Source organism: Syzygium oleosum, unplaced genomic scaffold (genome assembly GCF_021117445.2).
Source record: "Syzygium oleosum isolate NSW1041296 unplaced genomic scaffold, Sole_v2.1 Sole_v2.04, whole genome shotgun sequence".
Taxonomy (NCBI): Eukaryota; Viridiplantae; Streptophyta; class Magnoliopsida; order Myrtales; family Myrtaceae; genus Syzygium; species Syzygium oleosum.
Window position 1 is genome coordinate 7,775,888 of NW_026607488.1, and position 27,586 is coordinate 7,803,473.

The window sequence follows — 27,586 nt, forward strand, 5'->3', positions numbered from 1 at the left end:
GATGTCATCTTTCCAAGTTGTTTTGAAAGTGTTCTATACTTATCATCATTGTCAGCACATTTTCGTCTATTGTGAGACCTCTTTTCGGAAGGCACCATAGATGAAGAGCTCATTGAAGTCATTGTCTAAATCAACAGGTGAGGAGTCAACCTCCTAACTTATTGCACATCAATATCTCCAAGTTGCTTCGCTAAGCTTGGATGGCTATATCTTTCTAGACCATCAATAATACTTAATAGCTGTCGGAAGTACACAACTGCATTTAAAGTTTAATAGCTGTCGGGAGTACACCACCGTTATCCGATGGTGGTAAAATCAAAATGTCTTTGATAAAGCGATTAACTGATTCTCTAGGAAACCTCATAAGCAGTTGATAATATACTGCTGTATTTGAACAAGGTAGACACTATTCCATTCGTAACTTACTAATGAATAACCGAACCTGTTTGTATTACTTAAAAGGTAGCTGGTAATACTATACACTATTTATTTGGTTATTTAGAAACGATTCAACGAGCCCACCAGCAAAATTTTATAGCCCATCGTGATGTAAAATTTCATTTCAGGGTCAAAAAGTTATTAACGACTTTTCTTCGTGATCTACTACCAGATACACATTTGAAGATGGTTATTGATGTACTTCCTTGAGCACGTTGCTATTTACTTGACTAGCCTACTTGCGAAATTTCAAAGGATCTTCGTAATACGCTTCTTGACAAACTGCCAAGTGCGGTGTGGTATGTCATTATCTTGTTGGTAAGTGACGGGCTCACTTATTAAATCTAAAAAAACTTGGTACTCTACTATTGGATACAAAGAATTTACTAGGAATTTGTCTTTGCAAACTAGTTATTTTGTTCACAAGTGAAGCCGTAACAAGTAAAGAATATAATCAATTCGTAATCTACTAGTAGAAAAATGTACCCACTTGTAAAAGCGAATGATTGTTCATAATTTAAAGGATAATTCAACCAAATAGAGCGACTATTTCATTAGTATGTTACTGACGTATAGCCGTTGGTATTCATGAAATCAAAATAATGTAAATAATCTACTAAGAATTTATAACGGCTAAATAGTAATTTTTTTCTAAGTTACAAACTGCTAATTAACCAACACACTAGTAAAGTAAGCAATTCGTAATCTACTAATGGAAAAATGCCCCCGCTTGTGAAAAAGAACCATTGTTCCTATTCTGCAAGGGTATTTCAACCAAGTAAATCGATTATTTTCTTAGTATGTTACTGCTAAATTAAATGTTGCTGTTTGTAAATTCGCAACAGTGTTAATAATCTTCTGAAATAGTGCTAAAATACTTATTTTTTGCATAACTTACAACCATTGACCGGCATTACTAGTAAAGTATAATGTAATTCGTAATCTACTAGCAAAAATACATGACTCTTGTAAACGCAAACGATTGTTGTTATTGTACGAGGGTATTTCAACTTGGTAAAATTGATTATTTCGTTAGTATGCTACAAATAAACGTCATTACTCGTCAAATCTCGTAACAATGTTAATAATCTACTCAGAATTTATAGTAGTGAAATATTTAGGGCCACCCTTTTTCCACTCCTAATTTGGCTAAAACACTCCCAACAAAATGTTGTGACCATTTTATCCATTGTCGATCCCACATTTCAGCATCCTCTACATTTTCTTAGTGTCCTTTTTCCCAGTTGTTTCTTTTCTAGGTCCCACTTTTCTTCATCTTTGTCCTTCTCTCTTTCTCTCTCCTTTTACTTTATTTTCTTCTTCAATGTTTGAGATGGTTTTTACGTCGTTTTTCATGATGGGTGCTGGATAAATCGATTAAATTTGGAGTATTGGTTAATGGTTGAGTAATGTGGTAATTTTCATTGCGATGGGTTCAAGTCAATGAAATTTGAAGGTATTTTTTCTTCTTTCATCTCTTTTTTTATTGTCTGGGAAAAGTGAGTATTGATTCATTCCTTGTTTACCATTGAATATGATTAAATTCTAGGGTTAATACCCCGAAAAACCCCAAGCCGGTACACCTATGACGAATTTACCTCAAACTAATTTTTTGACCACCAAAAACCCCAAACTGGTAGACTTGTGACAAATTTACTCTCCATTAATTTTTATTAAATTTTACCATCAAATTGCTGAGTTTGATTACATGTGGTAGTTGACGAGTGTACCAATTTAGGATTTTACTATACATGTATAGTAAAATCCTAAAAATCATCCAATAATTGGAACAAGATGGGTATTTAGAAACAAGCTGGATGACAAGGGAAAGGTCACAAGGAACAAAGCAAGGCTTGTAACAAAAGGCTACTCACAAAAAGAAGGCATAGATTATAATGAAACATATGCACCGGTTGCCAGGTTAGAAGCCATAAGGATACTTTTAGCTCATGCTTGTTTCCATAACTTTAAATTATTTCAGATGGATGTGAAAAGTGCATTCCCGAATGGCTACATCAAAGAAGAAATGTATGTAGAACAACCACCTGGTTTTGAAGAACCAAGAAAGTCTGACCATGTTTATAAACTTAAAAAGTCACTTTATTGTCTGAAACAAACACCCCATGCCTGGTATGAGAGGTTAAGTAATTTCTTTCTGCAAAATGACTTTGTGAAAGGTAAAGTTGATACAACTCTGTTCATTAAAAGAAAAGGTAAATATTTCTTAATTGTTTAAATTTATATGGATGATATTATATTTGGATCCTCTAATGAAGTGCTTTGCAAGGAATTCTCAAAGTTCATGCAGAATGAGTTCGAGATGAGCATGATGGGTGAACTGACCTTCTTTCTTGGACTACAAGTTAAACAAACCAAGGATGGAACTTTCATTTGTCAAGAAAAGTATGCAAGGGAGATTGTGAAGAAGTTTGGATTGCAGAATAGCAAGAAGACGGACACTCTAATGTCTAATTCATCCAAATTGGACAAGGGTGAGAGTGGTAAACAGGTTGATCAAAACGTGTATAGAAGCATGATTGGATCATTGCTATATCTTACTGCATCTCGACCTTACATACTATTTAGTGTCTGCATGTGTGCTAGATTTCAATCTGACCCAAAGGAATCACATCTTACAGCAGTAAAAAAGGATAATAAAATACATTGGAACTTATTCAATGTTAGGTCTTTGGTATTCAAAGAGATCAAACTTTACACTTATTGGTTATTCTGATGTTGACCTTGTTAGATGTAAAGTTGACAGGAAAAGTACTACAGGAACATGCCAATTACTTGAGAATATGTTGGTATCCCGATACTCAAAGAAACAAAGCACAGTTGCACTTTTGATAGCAGAAGTAGAATATGTGGCTTTGGGAAGCTGTTGCACTCAAATTCTGTGGATGAAGCAATAATTACAAGATTTTGGAATTGAAGAATCAAGTGTTGCAATCAAATGTAACAACACCAGTGCTATCAATCTGACTAAGAATCCAACTCTTCATTCACGAGCCAAGCACATTGAAATCAAGCATTACTTTATTAGAGATCATGTTTAAAACGGTGATGTGAATACTCAATTTATTGATTCTAACAATCAATTAGCTGATATATTCACAAAACCTTTAAATAAATCTTCTTTTGAATTTATTCGTAATAAGTTATGCATCACTAATCCTTTCGCTTGAAGATTTTTTAAGGCAGGAACTTATTCATACTCAGATCATCCAAGTCTAAGCGCCATATTCAGACTCAAAAGAAAGGTGAGTCCCTTATTTCAAATTTTGGCGGGCGTATTTTAATTCTGGTAGGAAATTCTAGCAATATCCAGACTCATATTTTATTTTTGGAAGAAAATCATGTACGTATTCTTACTTATCAAATATTATTATCTATTTGATTACGTGTACTTAAAATATTTCTGTCTATTTTTCAAAATTCTTGAAAAAGGGGTCTCAATATATAACTTCCATAAGCGGTTTTATTTCTAAAAACCGTCTTTTTCTTTTTATAAAAACCCTAATAGGAACCCAACTGTTCATTCCTGATCCTTCTAACTCCTCAGACCTTATTCCTCCTTTTTCACAAAGATCAAAACTTTCTCCACTAGAAAACCTTTGAAATTAATTAAAAAAAATACACGTGAAATAATTTATCAAAAATGACGCTCAAATAATCAATTTACTTGAAAGATTGGGCATGCATTAGTAGTCTTTTGAAGGTGTAAAAGCAATTGTCTTATCCCTTCACCACCTGTCATCCTTTAGATTGCCTCCTGTCGTCATCCAATAATTCACTAATAGGGCGCCCTATGAGTAGTGTTTTGTCAAGTTCCATCTTTCGGATGACTCGTGTTGCCATCTGGTAACCCCGTTGCTTTTAACAGGGATACGCGTTGGGAGCCAATTGATTAGTGACAAATTATTTAGGGTTTTACAATAATTTATGTCTAATTATTTAGGATCTGTTTATTTCATGAAAAATAAATAATTTAGAAAATATTTTTCTAAATATAATCGGAAAATATTTTCATCGTTCACGAAAATAATTAGACATAAACTATTGTCAATAATGAAAACGTTTTTCATTGACTAATTATTTGAAGCGATCTTTTTTTTAAAAAAAATATTTTTCAAATCATTCATTTTCTACGAAATAAATGGAGCCTTAATTATAAAAATATATATATTTTTTAAATCATTCATTTTTTGCTAAACAAATTGAGCCTTAATTATATTTTGTATTCAATACTGCATAATTCATGAGGTTCACTGGGCAACATAACAAAAATGTGATTTTCAACGTGTTTTGTGAGAATCTGTTTGGATCCAATATTGGAACAATATCTACCCAAATAATTAAAAAAAAAAAGTCATTGATTAACATTTAGTGAGAGAACTTTTGTACTTTTATTAGCTAATGAAAAAGTTTTCATTATTGATAACAATTTATATGTAAACATTGCCATGCATGATCAAAAATATTTTTAGTTCATCCATTTTTATAAGCAATAAAAATGATTATTTTTAGAAATATATTTATAATTTTCTTTATTTTTGCAAAATAAAGGATATGGGTGGTGATTGGTTTCTGGTATGGTCTGATCCCACCTAAGAACCGGGAATTGGACCGAGAGGATTGGTTCCCAAAACTAGGAACTGACCAGTCTGGTCCGGTTCGGTCCAATGTAACCAGTAAGATAAAAGTGCTTTCTGTTCAAAAACTTCTTTTTGCCCTCTGCATTAAGCAAATGAAATATCTACCAAACTTGGTTTTTTTGCAAACAGATGACATGAAACCTGAACTCATATTCCATTGAGAATAATCATCAAGCTCCTTCGGACCTGTCTTTGCTGAATGTGAAGAAGATGCGCATGAACCAACTTAACAAAAAATTAAAGGATCTTGTTGTTTCCACCAAAGTTTCCACCGCCAAGGGAGATGGAAAATCAAACGACGATCTTTCTTGAAATGTTCGGCCTGAACTCAAATGGTGCCAACATGAAGGGACGAGAAAAGAGTGGTTTAAGAAAGGTCGGAAGGATCCATGTAGCGACATTAATCTTGCATGATCTCAGCAATTAAAAGAGGAAAACATCGATGACAAACAAAACCCTCAAATTATCGAGAAATAAGGATTATTTTGCAACTATGAATAATCAAACATTAGTAATGATCCTCAAATTGAAAAATGGAACCAAAAAACGAGGGCGTGTTGAAGCTCGCAACGACAAAACCTGGGAAAGAAGCGATGACGGGACAAAGGAGAGATGACCGCGGACGGTGGACGAGTCAAAGGAGAGACGACCGCAGACGGCAAACGATGAAGTGATGCTGGCGAGAATTTCGAAAGGGAGGACAAGGAGTCGATTGTCAAGGACCGAAGCGAAGTTAGGATTTCACAATTCAACTTTATTTTACTTAATTTTTTGAAGGAATAAAAAATATATACATATATAGTCGGTCCGATTCCCATCCTGAAATCGAGAACCTCACTGACACCTTCTGGAACTGCACAGAAACGACCGATCCAATTTGGTCCGCGTAATTTCTGATTCAATTGGTTCGTCTTGTAAACCCTTAATAAATGGAATCATGAGTGAAAATTGAATTTTCTTTTCCGTTTTCCAACTTTATTAGAATGGGGATTACTTTATAGGTCCAGTACATTGTTTTGATTTAATTATCTCTCTTTATTGATACGCGAGTCCCATTATAAAAATCAAACACATTTTTATCTAATCAATTTTTATGGAGCCCACTTTTTTTTTGTCTTTTCTTTCATCCTTATCTGCTGCGCGTCTTCGTGACCTGACAGGCTGACATCTTTCTCTTCACTCGGTCCTCACGCGCCACAAGCTCACACGCGCGCGGAGCACACGCGCGCGCGCGGAGCACACGCGCGCGCGCGTTGCCCAAATGTTGTACTCGCTTAATGCAGATTGGGGGGATCCATGACGACTAGATCAACGAGGCTTTCAAGTACTCTCTGTATCTTTTGTTTTACTTTAGTGAAAATATAGATTTTCTATTTATTTACCAGCTTTATTTATTTTTTATTTTACACGCTTACTGCCAAAAGTCAAGCGAGGTCTAGAACTCACGCCTAATTCCATAAAAAGACCTAAATTTTAGGGTTAGTCCCAATTATATTTTGAACTTTTTTTTTCTCAAGAAAAATTTCAAATTTTTATCCGAGTCCCAAATCTGCCCTCCCGTTATAAATCCGTCCAATTAATGTCAGAAAAATAAAAATAAAATTCAAAAAAAGCTATAAAAAAACAAAACAAAAAACAAAAAAAGGAAAAAAAAATAGAACCGGCAGCTGTGGCGGTGGCCAAGCCCTCGCCGGTGGCCGCCACCACAACCGCCGGGAAGGAGCGGCGGAGGTCGCCTGGGCCTTCCCGAAGCCCGGCGACACTCGCCGACCCCCGGCGAGGGCCTACAGCCCCCGATCTGGGGGAGGGCGCGACCCTCGCTCCAGATCTAAGCGAGGGTCGCCGGGCCTCGCCTGGGCCCGGCGAGGCCTCGCTCAGCCGAGCGAATCATCTTCTTCTTGTTATTCTTCGACTCGATTCCTGTTCTTTGTAATTTTTCTACTTTTAACTTCCGAGCCGTTACAGATCTTACCATTCTCGGGATTTGACTTTCATTTAGTTTAAAATAGCTTGAATTTTTTGTAACATATATATATATATATATATTGACATATCTAGTTATATGGCAAATTACCTTTCAGTTATAAACTTATTGTAAGAATGTCAATTTAGTTCTACATTTTTTGCATGAAATTCTAAAGAAGTCATTTCTGCCAGAAATGACTGACGTGGATGTCTAGTCATTGCCGATCATCTTACATGGTAAGTTATCACGTTAGTTTTTTCCGGCAAAAATTAATCGGAATGATTATATCGGAATTTCACGCAAAAGTTTAGAATTCAATTGGCAAAATTAAAAAGTTTAGGACTTAATTAACATCCGTAAATAGATTTTCCGCTAATTAGACAATTTTTTATAAGTTTTTAATTATCTAAAAACCTTTTCTTTGCGTCAAAAACTTTGGTGGGATAGTTAACTATAGAAGTCATATAATAGAATTTTGTCCTTCCCATAAAAGTCGTAAAGAATTCAAATGATTTCACCGGTGTCCTCTTATCATATATGCTTCTAGAAGAAAGTGTGAACAGTCCCAAGAATGTGCTTTGTACTTTGGTAATATCTAATTATTCAATTAAGTCCTCCTCCAATAATATCTACTATTTTAGTGCGTGCCAAGGTGAGCCGTCTTTCTTTATAAACAAAAAAAAAACAAACATTTACTGGGATCGTTAAATCTATGGTCGAAACCCATCATCTCTGATCATTCAAGACGCGCTAATCGCACACATTAAATAAGACATTTTCACTAAACGACCTTCAGACGGTCAGAAGCCGATCATCCGATCCACACTGCAATAGTTACCGGTGCATCGTACACTCAAAGTCACTGTACGCACATTCCCGTAACTGAGTTGGGTTTTCCTCGCTCCATCGTGACAGCATGGGAAAAGCGGTATTATTCGCCAGCCCAGAAAGAGCCGCAGCATACAAATCTCTTAAAATACTCACTAATGCTCAAAAAAGGAGGAAAAAAAAAACACCCAAAAACCCTAACCGCACTCCACCGCACGTGCTCACGTGCCCCCACGTGAAACCTCCCCAAATTTTCCCATTCAAGCAGCACCCCACCCCCTCCCAGAAAACAAAACAAAAAAAAACCCAAAAAATCGGGAAAACAAATAAATTAAATTAAATTAAATAAAAACAATAATCATCATCATCATCGGGGGCGGGAGCGGGGGGAGGCGGCAGCAAAAGCTGTCATCACCCCCCTACCTCCCACCACGTGTCGCCACGCAATTCGGCTAGAGTGGGCGTGACCTGGCCCCACAAAGGCAAAACAAGGGAAAAAAACGGCGGCCGTCCATTGGCCGCGACGCGAGCGCGAAGGAATCAAAAGCCGCGGCAGCACAAAAAGCTTCTTCTTCTTCTTGCAATACAGGCCAAGCATATATAGCTATCGAAACGGGCGAAGCTAGCCACCATCCAACCCCCGCCCCAGATGAGCTGGACCGTCGGCCGCACCGTCGGCCGCGGCTCCTTCGCCGCCGTCTCTGTCGCCAATGCATATATTGGCCAACCACACTTTGGCTTGTTTTTACCAAATTACTCGACATTTGGACTCTTAGGGGTCTTCATCTTTTATCGGCGCTCCAAATATGCTGCTTGAACAATGATGACTTTCGCCTTGCCCCAGTGTGGGGGGATGATCACCAACTGGGTTCATATGAAATAAAATTGTAGGCTCAAGTGGGCTACGCAATGGATATAAGTGTGTATGATAGAGAAAGAAATGCTCTTCGTCATGCTAAGGCACTTAAATTTCGTATGAGTTCATCTGAAATAGCAATACTTGAAGATTGATGCAAGTGTGAGCAAAAAAATTTCTATCCATTTTTCTCACCTCATGATGTTGACTTACCTCCAGATTGCCCCGATGTGGGGTGGTTCTTGACAGGAGTAATTCGAAAGATATTCTCCAAGTGTTTAGGCTCAAAGTGGCGACACAACGGATAACCTGTTGTATTTAAGATAAAGAAATGAAATGCCTCTCATCATTTCGGTTGCCATACCTTTTGCGAGATAACCCTTTACCTTGCAGACATTGAATTTTTCCACTCAACTCACTGGGGATTAGTGCATGGGACTGTGTATAGGATAGGGCTTGTCTTTCATCATTCCGACACATCTCATTTAGGACGTCCAAGCAATTCCACATTATTTATTAAATTGTCTATCTTGATAATATTAATGGAGTTAAACAGGTAAAATTGCAATGCCAAATCCTCTTTTGAACATTTCATGATCTTACCAACTTTGAGCATAAAAAGCTTGTTAATTTTGACCAAAGAATTTTCTATACTCAAAAATGTCATCGGAATATGAAAAACATGGTTTTGAGCATTCATTTAAGATTGCCCCAGCAAGAAGTGTTAGGAGTATCAAACACAAAGGGACTATCTTAGAAATGGGCATCCTTGGATTGCCCCTATTTGAAAGAGACGGACTCATAAATGCTCCATCTTTACTTTTGCCCCTGCACAAGAAAGCGTGCATGAATAGGTCACTAAGCAAATGTGAACTGAGATTCAGAAGATTCCAATTACTCATTGCTGTTGGAACCAAGGCATTATCTCCATTGTTGCTATTCATGCTCCTGATCTGTTATCCCCACTTTTCTATTGATGGATTAAGAAGTGTTGAGTACTCCATTTTCGCTCTTCAAAAATAGCATCATGTCCAAGTAGGAAGTGATCATTTCCCCCACAGGTTCATCGTCATTGGAACTTGACGTGTCATTTTCTCATCGCGACAACTAGAGAATTATGCTCTGAAACATGAAGTAGATGAGTCAGACAAGACAAACTGGGTTTATCCGACACATGCTTTGAAAACAAGTTTTTTTTTAAGCAATGAAATGCATTTTATTTTCGAAATGATGTTTGGGAGGGAGCATGAGGAAGCCCAACCCTCAGAATTTCTCCATGGATGACATTTTTTCTTTTTCTTGGTTGGATATCATCACCAGGCTAGTTTGGTATACCTCAACATGCCCTCAAAATGTAAATGAACTTGTAATTTCATTGAATAGAGTCAAATGAATTACATTTATTGAATGGAAATTGCAACAATGAGTCCTAAAAATGAAAAATCTTAAAAAGCAGTTCCCTAGATGGGGCAAGTCCTAAAAAGAAATAAAAATTCCCACGCCGGGGAATGTGCGAAAAAAGTAAAGGTGTTACTCTTGTGGGCCAGTGCCCATTTCCTCCGACGGTCCTTCCTCGATAGCTCTAATAAGCATGTTATCAAACAAGGCAGTGATTCCCTCCATCGCATCATCAGGGTCTACTGTCATTGGAGGTGTCGGTTCATCCATACCTTCCCATCCGTCAGGGACAATATCACGCGGGTCAATATAGAAGCTTGGGGGAGCCGAGTATTTCATATAGTAGTCGAACTTGCCGCTCGATTGCCCCAAAGTGTCGATCACCTCCTTCTCTTCATGCATCATTCTTGTAGGACTCGGGGGTATGGTCCGGATGTTTGGAACTATGAGAAGATCGTCTCGGCCTTAGCAGAGCCACGAAGCACGGAATGTGAATGCCCCAGTATCTAAGAGGTCCTGAACCTTGTGCTTTAGAACATAGCAGTCATCAGTGGAGTGACCGACTTCTCCCAGGTGATAGTCACACTTTTTGGATGGGTCGTAGTTGGAGAACCGCTCAAGATTAGGCCGCTTCGGCTCAGTGGAAAGCAAACCCTTTTCTCGGAGGATCGTCAATACATGGGATAGAGACCCGGGGATAGAAGTGAATTGTCTTCTAGCGCCTTGTCGTCGATTAGAGAACGGGTGTCTCGGTAGGCTGTCTTGACATCCACGAAGTAGTCGTGCTTTGCTTTGCTTTGCTGGGGGCGCGATGTTGGAACGAGTGGACCCTGATTACCTTGTTCGTGCTTTACAAACTTTGGACGCAGGGTGCTCAACTCCCTAGGATAAGGGGACTCAATAGTATTGCCAGGTACGACTGCTTTGTCCTTTGGGTCGATGCTGAAGGGCTTCGTTTGAATCATCACCATTGGCCCTTGAGGAAAGGGACGAGTCATGGTGAGTTGTTTCAAGCAATTCGACAGATGTGCCGTTTGCCTCGAGAGTTGTTGGAGAATGACAGAGGCCTGCTTCAGGTCCTTCTCGATATTAGCGAGGCGGTTCGGCACTTCACTCTGAGCACTTTCTCTCATGGCCAGGCGGGAACGGCCGGTGGTCGACGATCCATAATCACTTAGCTTGAGTATCAACTTCCTCGCGGTGGTGGCTCACAGCTAGGGGCGTTTCGGCTTGGCGGTTGGCCGACGTATGGGGCTCCGAGAAACAAAGACAAGGACGGCGTTTATGCAGAGAAGCTGCAGTCGCCGCGAGAACGGCAAGTGGTGGATGGAGCTGCGGTTTGTGTTGGGCGGTGAGCTCACGGTGGCGGAGGAGCAACAACGAAGGAACTCGGCGAGGTTGCCCCTTGGCGAGGCTCGAGCGATGGATCGATAACTGTGGATGATCCGTAGTCACCTAATTCAAGAGAAATGAACCAAATAACCACATGGTCAAGACAAGGTTGGTCCATGACACGCTTTCTAGTTTTTTTCATTCTTTGTTTATTCATAAAAAAATACTCGTATATGAACGAGACTTTATGGAAAAGTGCTCTAAGCAAAGAAATATAAATAACACTCTAGACACAACCTAGGAAATAGACGCATCGAAATCCCTAATCATAAAACTAGGAAAACTAAATATTAAGACTCGCTAGAAACTATAAACTAAAAACAAATTCTCTAAATCTTTTTTTTTTGGTAAAAGAAAGACGACGGCAAGCTTCTTAAGAAAATAATTACCTATGACATATCTAGGAAAATAAAGACATAGATTGAAAATAAATTCTCTAAACAAGCTTTCTTTCTTTCTTTTTTTATTTTCAAAGTACTCAATGATTATTACTTTTAAATTAAAAACCCACCTAGACCTGTCATGGACCGACCCAAAAAAAAAATACAAGAAAATAAGTAAACTACAAGATAAAAGTTCAGAAGACTTACTTCACCTGATAGGACCATGGCAATCACATAGACATGTGCATGAAATGTGAGATTCGATATCTATCTAGACTCTGGCTTGCAAAGTGGAGACGCGAGGATTACCGGGCTAAACCAGTCATGGTAGTGGTTAGGCCGGGGTTCCCCTGACTCCGGCTTAGTCAAGGAGCCGACCTGGGTTGCAAAGGGTGCAACCGTGGTGGGAACTCAATGACACCGTGAAAGAACTTTCGGGACTAAGGAGGGCGACCCGTACCACGCGGGTGTGGTCGAGGTGTCCGCTGTCTCAGTACCATCCTAAACCTATGCCGCCCAGGTCCGGCAACGGGTAGTGTGTGCGGTGTAGTGTAAATGCAAGGCATGCAAAGCAAGTTATATCATACAGCGCTTCGTGCATAAAATAAAACATACATCCAAACACCTCCCTGCAAAACAAGAGTTAACAATCACTCCTCCCCTTATACCTCCCATTCTGCAAAAACATTTAACACCTAAAATGTTAGGGACATACTTGGGATCCTCGCTGCCAAACAAAAATATTTTTTGAAAAGAAAAACTGGCCTAAGTCCACTACGAGTTTTAACTCTAATCCCCAGCGGAGTCGCCAAGCTGTCGCGACCTAAATTTCTCAGGCTAATGAATTATTAAGACTAAGCTTAACTCGGGCCCTCCCAAGCCCTACCAATTCGTAACTTAGGGTCTAAGTTTTTAACATTCAAAAGTTTTCATGCTTGGAGTCGCCACTAATCTATTTGTGGTAGGTCGATTAGAAACCTAAATAAAACATAGGGAGATATGTTTTATTCCTACGAACCAGAGATTCTAAGCTCGGGGACTTGGTTACGCTAGATCTAGTCTAACGCCCTTTCGGTACCTTGTCTTTTCAAAAATATTTATGCAGGCAGTCTGGATCCATTTTATTACCTAATCACTAACATGTGAGGTGTTCATGCGGGTGCGCAAACCACTAATTTAACACCCAAGAAAGCAATAACTAAATTGCAAGATTAGGAGAGTGACGTACCTTAATGCAACGCAAACATCTGCATTGTTAGTAGAAAATCATACAGACAATCCTAATACGATTTCTAATTAACAAGCAGTTCACTCAATATTTTTTTAGGATTTTCACTTATTTAAATGAAAGCTAACATATATGTAATGACGTGCAAAAATTAACATGCGATTAATGCAGCCTAACATGCAAACTATATGTCATGCGACGACGTGACCTAATTCTAATGACGGACAAATGATTTATTTTTGGTATTTTTTCAATGAAATTTCGGAATTAAAAATACTCAAATCAACATGCAATCTATCCTAGAGAAAATGATTTGATCTATCCTAAAGTGATTCTTTTTTTGGGATTTTTATTAAAATTCGAAATTATTGAATATCCTAAATAATCCATTAAGATTAAAATAATCTCTAATTTAAACTAGGAAATATGCAACCCTAGATCCCAATTTAAATCAAATAATTATCTTATTCTTTTAGATATATTAAGGATTCCTTAAGCATGCAAAATTTCTAATTTAAATCTAACTAACAAATTTTTGGATTCTCTTTATTTAAAAGGAAAACAATCAAACGAAGATAACAATCACATTCAAACAATCTATGCAATCCGTAAGATTCTTCAAATTCAGATAAGGCAAATAAATCAAACTAACGGTCATATCTATAGGGTTATAGATATCGACAAAAAGTTGATTGTTTAAATTTGGAAAATAAATAAAATCTATTATCGTATCCAAGTGATTATGGATAAGATAACGATTTACCGTATCGCCGCGTATCGTACCTTGGGGATAAGGTCGGATAGTCGTCCAGATACGTTGCCAAATTAGGAATGATTCCTAATTTTGGGTATTTTCGAATATTGCGGATATAGCACACATCATCCTAAGATATCTAGCAATCTACGCAATATTCACGGAATATTCAAAATATTCAAACTAGGAATCTAAATATTTTGAACATATATCGGATAGAGATTTTTACCTGATTTGTTGATTACTTTCCAAATTTGAATCACCGGCGAATCAGGATTGCGGATCGGACGACCGGCGGTAGATGGGCGGGCGACGGGCGGATCAAGGGTCTTGATGAGCAAGCACCGTCGCTGATGCTTAGTGATAGCCACTTAGTCACGGAAGGACCAGCTGGTGTTGCTCTCGGTGGTGATTCTGCTCATGTTGTGGGGCTGGTTTCTCGACAAGGCAGCGTTGGCTATTTTCTTTTCTGAAATATGCACTTCACTACAGACCTAAACTCTTCGCGTTCTCCTTGCCAGGAAGCTTGCATGAAATAAACTCACAAAAGGCCACACGTTATCATCACTTCTGGACAACACCCAAAAGAAGACAAATCCACCACTTAGAATTATTTCACTGAAATCTTGGTAACTCTTTCTGACTGTGGACTTCGGGGCAACGAGAGACGTGGCTTAGACTTTAGGCTTGCAAGCGGTAGCCGCAAAAGCTGACGTGATGTTCACGATGGTAGAGAGATTCTGGTCGAACTGGGCGTCGACGAATCCGTCGGGCTAGATGGAACTCCGTAAGAGTCTCGCTATCTCTGAAATATGATGACGGTGATTCAGGCGGTGGCGGCAGCGCGTCAACGTCGGTTAGGTAGCAAAATCTTCGAAGCAGTAACGACCAGCGGTGGTGTTGGTCACGAGCAGGGACAAATTGTGTCGAAAACTCACTGAGAAATCTGCAAGAATATCAAGAGTGTACCGAATTGGGCTTAAAGTTTGCTGGACCGCCACCGTTGCGTCGCTCGTGTGTTGACCGGGAACTAGGAATTCGTCGAAATAGCTTAACGACGGTCAAGGAGTGGTCTTGCGCAAGCGACAAGGACCCACGGAAATGCTGAACTTTCTGATTTGGGTGTGTTCCTGTGACCTGCAGAAAAGATCCGGAAAACTCTTCTCCTTCTCCCCTTTTTGGCGTTTTCTCCTTTGGAGAGCTTTTGCTCTCCACCTTGACGTGAGTTGAGCCTCAGGCAGAAAAGAACAGAAACAATCTCTCTCTCTCTGATTTTTCTTTCTCACTTTTTTGTGGTCGTGTATGACATTGTGTGGCCTCGTACTCTCATAGAATTCTGTCTTTGAAAATTGTGAGAGTCCCCTTGATTATGACGCATAACGACATATTTATATCGCAACCCTAAGTTAATTAACCGGGCTTCCTAGTCCTAATGGGCTTAGACTTAGGCTTTATCATTTAATTTAATTTTAATTCCAAATGGGCTAAATTAATTCGGGCTGATTTAAGCTCAAATTAAAACAACCAAAGCCTTTTAGACTTGTGAATTTCGGCCCCCAATCCCTTGAGTGAGCCGAGTTTCACTCGACGCTCAAGCTTGGTTTATGTGACGGATTTTCAGCTTACTCGCCACTGCCGGTCCGATGTGGAATGCAATTAAACTATATGATCCTAAACTATATGCTATGCGATTTTGATATTTTTGTTTAGGGGTTAAAATTTAATCCTAATTTTCTATGCAATTAATCACTAAATGGTTAATCAAAATTTAGGTGTCAACACTTCTTTCATAAATACATTCAAGTTCGGTCAACTGAGTGTAAGAAATTCAAGGTTAAGAGATTTTCACTTCTGGACATTCTGAGGGATATGGAGGGTCATAAGGTGCTTCGTAGAGGAACTTAATTTGGAAAAGAAAAACCGACTTTGAAGGAAGAAAATGGAAGATTTTACACTACATGGACTACTGAATCATCATCATTCAGCAGTATATAGACTCGTGATGTCTTGCACATAGGAGCCATGAGTTTGTTGTACCCTTGTTTGTGAAAATAGCAAAACCAATGTTAAGAAAAAGATTTATTTGATGACAACTGCATTTTCTCACCTAGAATACTGGCTAAAGAAAATCTTATTTTTCATGTAGGAGGAGGCTAAAATGGATTGGGATGCCAAAGAGCCCGATGAGCTTGAGCTTCAGTCTTTTTCATCTGCAAGTTTTTCGGATCATGAAATTAGCGCAGAGCCTCCCATTGACAATGTCAAAGAAGGGACTCCGCCTGGAAATCAAAATCAGACGATGGAGCAAGAGTCGAACCCTTTGAGTATATGACCACTATTGTCTATATTTCGATCTAGTGTTATCAAGTCATAGATTGAAGAGGTATATATTGAACTTAATCACAGCCTGTTTTTGCAGGTCTTGACGAACGTGGAAAACAAAATCAGACGACGGAGCAAGACTCGAACTCTTTTAAGTATATCACCACTATTGTCTATGTTTTGATCTACTGTCATCAAGTCAATGATTGAAGAGGTATATATTGTACTTAATCACCAACCTGTTTTTGTAGGTCTTGATGAACGTGGAAAGCAAAATCAAACGATGGAGCAAGACTTGAACTCTTTACGTATATCACCACTATTGTCTATGTTTTGATCTACTGTTATAAAGTCACAGACTGAAGAGGTATATATTGAACTCAATGACTACCTATTTTTGCAGGTCTTGACAAACTTGGAAAGCAAAATCAGACGACGGAGCAAGACTCGAACCCTTTAAGTATATCACCACTATTGTCTATGTTTCGATATATACTATTATCAAGTCACAGACTAAAGATGTGCATATTGAACTTACAACCTGTTTTTGCAGGTCTTGACGAACTTGCTCCACCAAGAACATTTTGTGATCGGTTCAAGACATGCTTAGTGAGCATATTGGAATGTATCTGCGACAGCAATCTTTCCTAGTAGTTAAGCTGAATTCTTTGGAGTTTGAAATGGAAAAAGCATTAAGGTTAATTCGGAATTCGTGGACATGGAAGGCTTAGTCAAGTCTCGTCATTTGGTTGATTGAAGAGCCAAGTGATGGCTTCAAAAGATAACTTTCAGACTCCTCTTGATCAAACTCAAAGGCAACAGCAGTTGAGGGACTGAATGTTCCAGAAACAAGAACTCAGATTGCATAGCAATTTCTTCAATCTTGGTCGGCATGTGATAAACCAACGGACACACTGACAGGCTGCTAATTGGTGTTGGCATTGTCAGGCAATGATTAGGTGGCTGGTTGGCAGTAATCTCTATAAACATTCATTGGCCAAGGTTTAATAGAAGTTGCTTGATATTGGAGGCAGCGAGTTTCTAAAAATGGACTTGGTGCATTTTGTAATAAAAGTTTCATCATCTAGTATGCACTTTTTATTGATAAGGGAATCCTTTCTCTAGAGTTGATAATCTGGTAGTCCTTCGATATTTGCTTTATTGCTCATGAATTGTTTGATCGTAGCAAGCAAGCCAGAGAAAGGATTTCACTTGTGGCCACGAGTTCTAAGCATCCTGATATCGAGCTTTCTCTCGGCTTGTTTCTCATTCCCACTTGGGAACCAAGAACAACTTACCAAAATAGGAAGATCCAAACTCATGAAATCACTGTTGTTATAATTGTAACTAACCTACTTTTATGTCATACAGATAAAAGCGCATTGAACATATTAATTCTAGCTGAATTTTGCAGGTTTGGATGTATTTCTCCCCACCAACTATACAAATTTTTGTACAGGTTTGAAACCTTTTTCAAAAGGAAATTAAGACCTATCTGCAAGACTAATTCGAATGAATTTCCCTCCACCAACCATGTAGATTCTAGAATCTGTGAAGGTCATATTGACATAGTAATTTTAGCATTTCACTATGCTTGAAGGATTTGCTGTTTTTGGTAATTTTGGATCCTATTCCCGGGGCTCTGCCCTTTATATATATGGAAGTCGCCTCATAGTTATGCCTTTCGATTTCATTGTCGAAAACTACATGAAATTGTCTCTGCTCCAGCTTTAATGAAGCAGCGAAGAAGAACATTGCACTAAAATGCTCTGTTGGAGTGTAATTTCAAAATATCCAAGCAACATTGAGAAAGACTAGCAGTGCATAAACAAATAACCAACAAACCAGAGAGAAAGCTGGTGATTATGGTACAGTTGCTTTTTCATCTTATTGTGCTGGTGCTTTGTCTGTGTGGAATTTTTGGGAGAAAGATTTCGCATACAAGGAAAACATGATTAGCAGATCTTGAACTGTCGAGGGTATGCGAGATAAAATTAAATCACACAGTTTAATACCTAACCAACAAAACAGAAGATGGTGAAAACTCATCAGCATTCATACATGTCATGCAGAGGGTTCTCGCGAGCCAATGGGTAGTTCTAGCTCAGGCTTGGATACAAGTGGGGAGACACAAAAGTTGACCATATCCTTGGTTACTTCTTCCAAACTTGGAGGATCCCACTGCACATTATTGGAAAAACCCACAATGATTTCTGTCATGTAAGTTGAGAAAATGTGTAAGGTTGGAAAAATTGGGACTTAATTTTACCTTTGGAGCGAAGTCCTTATCCACTAACCGTGCCCGAACACCCTACAGATGGCGAAGAGGATTATTAATCAGAACATAAACTATATCTTTGCAAACCCACATATGGCAAAGAGTACAATCATCTGTCGATAAGGAGAGAAAAAAAAATACCACAAGATTCAATCATACAATTGCAGTAGATGTTGAAGATTTTCATATCTCACCAAAGTCTTTGGAAACTTCTCCAGAGATTCCACGAAGGGATATACGGTATTCCCGAGTTAAACATTGATCAAGAGTCTGGAATCTGCCTTCGCAAATCTGAAAAGTAATAATTATAACCAACTCAATGTCTGGAGAAGGAATCTACGTCCAACAAAAAAATCAAAAGAATGGTCACTCACTGATCTTAAGGTGACTTTTAAGCTCAATGGAGAAGCTTCCCTTAGTTTCTTGAGGGTCATTGCACACCATTCACCATAAGAGTCAGCTTCTTCAATTTCCTAAGCAACACCAATTTAATAAGATGCTAATAAAAGAACATCTAGGATACTATCTATGCTGACTCATTGCATTTCTCAGTTGATCAGTGCCAATTCTAACATCATGCATCTGGCAAAATTAAACATCGGTCAAACCATCTCAAAAACCAGTGTGATGTCAAGCATTATGGACTTTCCAACAATAAACATAAGAGTCCTTTTCAGGGTGCACCAACCAACTTACCAGTGCATGTATAATTTCCTCGACTGTGTCATGGCTAAAGCATTTATCAATCACATCAATCCCGAGTCAACACTAAAATATTGTAAGAGAACAAGAAAAAGATACCCCATTTAAAAAATTATTCAATACACACTTCAATAAATGCAAGAAATAAAACTTAAGAGATTAGAGAGCAAAAGAATTGCTGGCAGTAAGCAAAACAAAATATGCAGGTTCATTCTTTAATAAACGCATGAACGAATATACTTGCACAGAGAAGGAAGAAACTTTTTTCCATAAAAGGAGCAATCACTATGCTATCTGGAATATTTACTTGTGCCCTGCACAGTTCTAATGTGCACAACAACTGATCATATGTCATAACTAATAACTTATCATGTATATTTTAAGTGTTTAGAATGACTGATTCATAGTTCTCCTCGGGTTTGGATAAAACAGAATCAACCCCAGAAAAGTGTGAAAATAGCCAGTGCATACAAAAGGTTATGTGTGGTAGAACGCAATCTACTCACAATGTACATCATTTATTAGCTACATCACAAACTTCTCTAGTGTGTTCCCTAGACAGATGTATAACGTGAAGTTATACCGCATTGATCCAAAAGCATGCAGTCATCCACACAGAGGAGGATAAATGTAAAGAAAACCATGCTGCAAAGATTCCAGAAGCTGTAGACTAAAGTTGAACATTACTTATGAATGGTACTCCTCCTGTCGGGATAAACAAGATCACCATATTGTGAAAGGGATGTCTCTATAACAGATGGATCATCGGTAGTCAGTCTACCAAGACGCTCTTCGATCAAAGCTAATCTCTGTCAAGGTCATTAATTATAACTCAGAATAGATTATCAAGCTATGTAGTGTAAAAACACTGAAGCAGCAGTCAAAGGGGCATTGAAAACAAACCGCATTTAGTGAATAGTGAGTAGCCAAGTGGCAGGCAGCCATTTCCACACCATTAAGCTTATCCCCGTAAGTGCCAGGTATTCCCCTGGAAGAATAAGGCTAAACATTCTAAGACAGAATCCCAACGCTAGTTATCGACAAATTGGGATTGAAAGAGGAAGAGTAGTAAACCGTGCAAAGAAAATACTGTGGAAACTATATAAGCTTTTCATTACAAACAGAAGGACAAAACATCAATATGATCTCCGAGGTTTCAATAATTAAGTATATTGCAAACAAAGGCTTCCCTTTAGCGCAATGCATAGGATGGTCTTCAAACTAATTTCTGCATGCCAAAACAGAACTAATGGATACAGAAAAACATTCGCGCATGCGGTAAAGATTACATTTGCGAAGAACTTCTAGTTTACAGACACCAACAGAACATTTTGAGGCTTAAATGTTATCCGACCCTTCTGGCCTATTTTAAATTTGGTGAATGATCTCCTTATTTCATTACACGGTTTAGCCAAGACCTCCCTTTTGTTTGCAGAGACAATGTACCTAGATAGCCAGGTAAACGGGAAAGGTGGAAGGAAGCTCCTGCATCTGGATGAAATCCTATTTGAACCTCTGGATGAGAAAAAACCTGCAATTGGAAGCATTAGCTCAAGCATTTACTTTGCGGAATTGCTGCAGAAATACGAAACCAGGTGCATTATATGTTTGTTTGTTCAAGTTAGTCCTTCCATTAAAAAACTAAACAAAAATGGTGAAGTAGCTGTAACAAGGCTGAAACATGCCACCTTGGCATCTACACAGCCACGTAGGGTCCACGTGGCTATTACACAGTTAAAAAACATAAAAATAAAGATAAAAATAAAGTAGTGGTTCCAGAAAAAAAATTGGGAAAAGAAAAAAAGGAAAACCATCTTCAGGTTGCTCTGGCAAATAGAGGGCAGTCACGCACCGACAGCCACCGGCAAGGGTGGCCAGACCCTCCCAGGCTCAGGTGACAAAGGCCAGACCTTCACAGAGCTTAGGCATGGTGCAGCCCCCATCAATCACAGAGGCACACACCCGGTGAGAGAGATACGAGGGAAAAGCAGTCCTGCTCCTCGGCCGCCCCTCGGCACACAGCGGCAAGGGCCACAGCCCTTGCAACAGATCTGGGTGAGGATCACGGCCTCACATTAGATCTGCAGTGGTTCTGCCAGATTTAACTTAGTCCCAAAAAGACGGACTATGAAAATTTCATGCATTTGTTGCCAAACCATTGTCGATAAATACCAAAAACTAGATCATAAGATTGAGTAAACCACAAGTGCTTTGTGATTTGGAGAGAAATCCCAACATTAAATTAAATGTTGCCAAAGGAAGTTGAATAAACACAACCTCAACAAGCACATATACGAAAGCAGTTAACATCTATATCAGTATTAAGGAAAAGTCACATACAGTTTTATCAGTTGCTAATCGAAACATTCCAGGTAGAGAAATCCCCAGCTCCACTTGCCATAGTGACACCGTCCAAAATAGCCAGCTGCCCAAGAGTGAAGTAAATAAAAAGTGACTAACTCATAAGTTGAAACTAACGCAAGTGCTGAGACATTCAAACAACTTTGATTGACTAAAAATTAAATCCAAGAAATTGGACATTACACCTACTAAATGGTTAACGCTTGCAGTTTTTACTGTAAAATTTTGATAGAATATTAAATGCCAAATAATAAATAATGAAAGTAACTTGGAGTACATCATGCAATTACTTTAGAAACGGAATCCTGCTCGACGTGGAAGAAACTGTGCCTATAAGATGACTACTATAAACCAATTGCAGTAAATGTCACTCGCTTTACATTTGACTCAAGGAACAAAAGAGGGAAAACATAAATGATGTTTTATTGTTCTTCTTTCTTAATTAAGCATAGAGTAATACGTTGACAAGAGCTAAACATCAAAAGGACTTACTTTTGCTCCAAGAAGAATCATGTCAAGAATCACAAGGACTTACTTTCTCCTCTCATCTCACCATGAATTGCCTTACACATAAAGATCGTGGTCAAGCAGATCATTAGTCAAAGATTGTTTTACTGATCATGCGACCAATGCGGAGGTACCTCATCTACTTGAGATTCATCAGTAACAAAGTATGTCCACCTTAGTGACCTAGACTGCTTATGCTACAGAAAATGGTGCCGAAGCAGAATGGAGTAGATCACATGTCAAGAAGAACTATATCCAACTAGTAGGTTCAATAATTTTAATAATTTAGATCGTGATAGAGCTCCAAGGATTCATCCACCATCACTCACTTTGTAACACATAAAGTTTCTTTTGCCAGTTTTTGTTCCGTGATTACGAGTTTAGAGCAAAATTTAATTTAATGTTACTATAATCACTCATCCAAGTTATTTCCAAGATTTCAAAAGTTTGTGTAAAAGCTTACTAATTGTATGGTGAAATGGTCATTGTTCAGTTTGCCAATTTTAGCGATCTGCAATGTGAGAGTACTCTTGTCAGCATGTGTACATGAGTTGTAGTTTGCAGGGATATTAGCAATCTCCATATCACTGGAATCCAGTAATACCGCAAGATGTGAGATTCAAGCTTTTCATCCATGACAAGAAAACTAACACTTAAGCATACTTCAACTACTTATTTACAAAACTTGAAGCATCAATTAAAAAACTATAAGATGAAATTTTTGTAGTATCAACTATATAATTTATCAGAATCATAGGAATTTAGGGTGAAAGTTCCGTTTCTCATCCAGCCAAGAGAAATCATACCCTACTCTATGATGTCTGGCCAATAATATATTGTGTCAAGAGGTCATTACACAAACCAAGAGAATTTCAGAGGAAAATCCAAGCCCTGAAATTAACCATTACACAATAGGCTGATTCTACATCTCAAAGAGCTAACAGTCTATAAACTTTAAAAGGAGGTACTCACATGTGGTTTCAAATACGTCCCCTGCACGTAAACGAACTTATATAAAGTATCAAAGAAAGTTTTGCGCTCCCCAATGTTCCCTGCATGTATGTTGACTATTTGGTTAGAAACAAAAATAAGGAAAGAAAAGTAAAAGAACCAAAAGATCCTAATCAAGGGAATAAAAGAAGATTGATAGCAAAGTTGCATGCTCTTTGAAGAGCAATTAGGGCCATTATTTCAGACCTTCCACCTTAGTTTATCTATCATATCCCACCTGATTCAATATTTAGTTCCACTCAAACGCACTAGTTCCTAATCCAACCTTTCCTCTACCGTCTCCAGTTATAAAAATTACCTTCACATGTTGATATTAAAGACCCCAACATTGTCAACTATATGACTATCTTTCCCTTGAACCAATCCTCTACTTCTAATATCTATTTAAATCAACAGCAAAGAAAAAGGACACAAAAACTATTAGAGAAAAAAATGTTTGAAATAGAAAGCCAAACAAATGAAAGAATTCATCACCGTCCGACCTCCAGTGAGCAAATGATAAAGGGTAACGACATCTCCACTGGAGCAGAAAGCTTTGCCACTACCCTCAGATCAGACAAAAAAGTTCATGTTAATTCAAAGACTGTGAACCCTGACAATAATAAAAGGAATGCCTGAAATGTGAATTCACTTCTCCGTCTGTATAGACTCTACACAAAACAAAACGAGGATCTATTGGAAACTATCAGCTCTTGTACGAGAGCATGTAACGGTAATACCTTCATCGACACAAACCCGACGTTTGGATTCTCTTCCCACGATTCATAAAGCCTCTTCAGCCTGGCCACCTGTAGAAAACATCAGCACAAAGTTGAAGCTTTAATCATCCTAGAAAAGAAAACTGAACCGGGTATCAAGAAACGCAAAAAATGGAAAGGCTTTCCGTTCCGATTGGGGTTGGTGAGGAATTATTTCGGGTCGGAGAGAGAGAGAGAGGAAGAACCAAACCATTGAGGTAGTGAGAGAATTAAGAGCAGATGGTCTGTTGAGTATCGCGGTTCTTGAGCTAGCTCTTCCATCCACTAGAACCTGACGCCACACAAACATACATGAATCGAAATATAAGCACCCAATCTAAAACGAACCAAAATGGCTAGCAGGACAAGCTGCATCAAATGAACAAATTGAAACCCAAAGAGAGAGAGAGGGAGGGACCTGGCCTTGGACGTCGTCGTGGCTAGCGTAATGGGGCTGAGCGGAGAGACTTGTCGGGTGAGGGGAAGAGCCGAGCTGGTGAAGCGAACGCCTGGCTCTCGCTAATACCTTCAAGCCATGCATCTTTCTCTTATTTTTAAATAAATTAATTTGGATTAATTTGTGACAGACCTATCGTATTGAAATTTTTCATGATATTAACTCATTTTTTAATAGAATTCTAGTTTAGTTGTCGATTTCCATTTGGACATGCTTTTACAATATTGACATTGAAGAAGTTTTCTTTTATGCTATTTCCCTAATAATTGTTCAAACTTTTGATTATCTTCGATTAAATCAAAGGTCTGCTGGGAAAATTTCTTATTTGTGGAGCAAAACGAATAACATTGCGGTTGGGGAGAAGACGAAATGGTTCTTGAACTTCGAGTTTTGTTATTTCCTCTTTGACATTAAGGGATAACATATTCTGAGTGGAGAAATTATCCAATCAGTCATAAATCAATTTTATGGATTTCAATTCGGTTCTAAACTTTTCTAAGTTTAATTTTAAACCTTTATGCAAAATTCCAATATAATATAATCTTTTCAGTCAATTTTTATCGAAAATGGTGAATGTTGCGATGTGCCACGTCGGATGGCTGATGATGATTGAACCGCCACATTAATGTTTTCTAGCGAAAATTGATAAAAAAAAAACTACATTGGAGTTCTGTGCAAAAATTTATGACTAAATTGACAAAATTTAAAAATTTAAAATTGAAATAGCATCCGTACAATAGGTTTAGAGATAATTTTCTTTATTCTTATTTGACATTTCATATGTGTTCATTGTTATCTTTCCTTGGACTTAGCTTTGTCCATTATCTTAACATTTGAATGGATTTGTATCGGTATGTTTTCAGATCCGGGTAGCAAGTTTCTCATTGCCTTTGTTATTTAGAGTCCTTGCCCTTGACTATGATGAATTGATTAGTGATTATAGAGAAAATTGTCCAAAGAGTTCTAAACTTATCGTAAGGCAGCCAATTCAATTTTAAACATTTCAATTATATCAATTTAATCCTAAATCTTTTGACAACTTGTCAATTTAGTCCTAACATTTCAATTGTACCAATTTAGTCGTAAATATTTTGATAATTTGCCAATTTACTCATAAAACTTTTAACGATTTATCAATTTAGTCCGTCTTGCCAAAATTGGGCGAAAATCGCTAACATGGCGGTCAGGTCAACACCAGCCATCCTACATGGCACGGCCGGTACTGACATGGACAATTTCTATAATTTTTATTTTTCTAAATTCTTTTCTTTTCTTCTATTTCTTTTTTTATTTTTTATTTTTTATTTTTTCCCTTTTTTCCTTCGCTAGTCTCAGGCGAGGGCTGCCCTCCCCGGATTGGGTGAGGTATGCCCGCGCCTGCGCGAGGGCAACCCTAGCTAGATCCGACGAGGGCATCCCTCGCCCTCGCCCTCGCCCTCGCCCACCTAGGCGAGGGCTGCCCTCGCCAGCCTAGGTGCAGGCGCCCCTTACCTGAGGCCGACGAGGGTAGCCCTCACTTGAGGCTGTCGTGGCCCAGCAGAGGGAATAAGGGAAAAGAAAAAAGAAAAAAAAATTAAAAAAATTATCCATGTCAGCGCCAACCGTGCCATCTAGGACGGTCAATGCAGACTAAATCGCCATGTCAGCAATTTTTCCGGACAAAATTGACTGGAATGACTAAATTAGCAAATGTTAGAAGGTTCAGGACTAAATTGGCGAATCATAAAAAATTTAGGATTAAATTGGTACAATTGAAAGGTATTAGCCGATGTATAATAGATTTAGAACTTATTGGACAATTTCCCAATAACTGTGTTTGTCGGAGAAGGTCAAGTGAAGAAGTAGAAGCATGGTGCGGTTGGTCCTGTCGTGCGAGCAAAGCTTTCTATCATCCTCTCAATGACTACATCGTGATCGTGGTGCAGGAAGAGGAGAAATGGCTTTATGCCATCGTCCCAGTGAGGAGAGGGAACGACATTATGAAAGAGGGCGAAGGAACATATGATAACTTGAAAGAGATATGCCATTTACGTGTCAAGTATTAACGCCACAAATATGTTAATTTCTGGACAATGTCATGCTTTTATCGATGTCAAAGAGAGAGAGAGAGTTTCATGGAGAAGAAAAAGAAGGAACTGACATTGGGGCTTGTACTCCGGAAAAGGAGAGTACAGAAATTAATTTTTAGTACTTAGAAGAAGATGCAAGCAATCACATTTGATTGTGCAGGCCAACTCATGAAGCTTGATGAGAAGAAGGCAATTACCTTTGAAGATTCTTTTAAAATACAAATTACATGGAAATGGATCATTTTGTTTTGCTTGAAAACTGATGGATATAGACTTACTTTCTAGAGTTTATTATGCATCCAAGCAACATATATATATATATATATATATATATATATATATATATATATATATATATATCAACTATCCTTAATAAGGGAAAGAAAATAGTCTCTAGACCGGTTTCTATAAGTGACCTTTACCAGGAAATTAATCACCAAAAACAAGAAATTCAAACCCTCAAGATTGCCCAAACGAAAATACAAAAAGAAATTTTGGAAATTAAATATAGTTTTATAAAAGGAAAAGAGAAAATAGAAGAAGTTGAAGAAAGTAGTCATTCTGATCCAAACTTTCTATTGTTGCTTTCCGAAATAACATCCAGAAAATGGATAATCAATATCAATATAAAAATTAATTGTGAATTTATTTTAGAAACAACTGTACTTTTTGATACAGGTGCAGACCTCAATTGCATTAAAGAAGCTCTTGTACCCACAAAGTATTTTCAAAAAACAACCCAATCACTTAAATCAGCATCAGGAAACAAATTAAATATAAATTACAAGATTCCAGAAGCTGAAATTGTAAAAGATTAGATTTCCTACAAAACCCCTTTTCTTCTAGTAAGAAATATCAAACAAAATGTTATTTTAGGAACACCTTTCATATGACTAATACAACATTTCAAAGTCACTAATAAAGGTATTGAAACTGAAACCTTAAAAAGGAAAATATACTTTGATTTCATAACAAAACCCCAGACTAAAAATTCGAATATCCTTCGAGAACAATCTATTTCTGAGATAAATTGTATCATCCGAGACAAAGAAATTCATCTTCAATATTTAAAAGAAGACCTTGAACATAAGAAGATTGAACAAAATCTTTCTGAAACGAATCTTCAGAAAAAGATTGCTAATCTTAAAACTCACATAGTAAATTCAATATGCTCAACTATTCATAATGCTTTTTGGTCGAGAAAATGTCACACAGTTAATCTACCTTATGAACGAGAATTT

The 27,586-nt window shown here is 38.1% G+C and overlaps 1 protein-coding gene and 1 pseudogene across 3 annotated transcripts; one reads left to right on the forward strand and one right to left on the reverse strand.

Annotated features, from left to right (window-relative positions):
* The window catches only part of LOC115685282 (3-hydroxyisobutyryl-CoA hydrolase-like protein 2, mitochondrial), an 88,003-nt pseudogene extending 61,700 nt beyond the window's left edge, over window positions 1-26,303 (reverse strand).
* Window positions 15,700-17,345, forward strand: LOC115685284 (uncharacterized). Of its 3 annotated transcripts, XM_056310572.1 has the most exons (4): window positions 15,700-16,225; window positions 16,475-16,531; window positions 16,627-16,683; window positions 16,777-17,345. In XM_056310572.1, exons 1-4 carry the CDS (start codon window positions 16,060-16,062, stop codon window positions 16,872-16,874), a joined length of 378 nt encoding a protein of 125 aa, XP_056166547.1. In that variant the 5' UTR covers window positions 15,700-16,059; the 3' UTR covers window positions 16,875-17,345. The 3 variants fall into 3 exon arrangements, with proteins under 3 accessions (XP_056166547.1, XP_056166549.1, XP_056166548.1); XM_056310574.1 differs by lacking the exon at window positions 16,627-16,683; XM_056310573.1 differs by lacking the exon at window positions 16,475-16,531 and having other exon boundaries at window positions 15,710-16,225.
* Window positions 26,304-27,586: the final 1,283 nt, after the last annotated feature.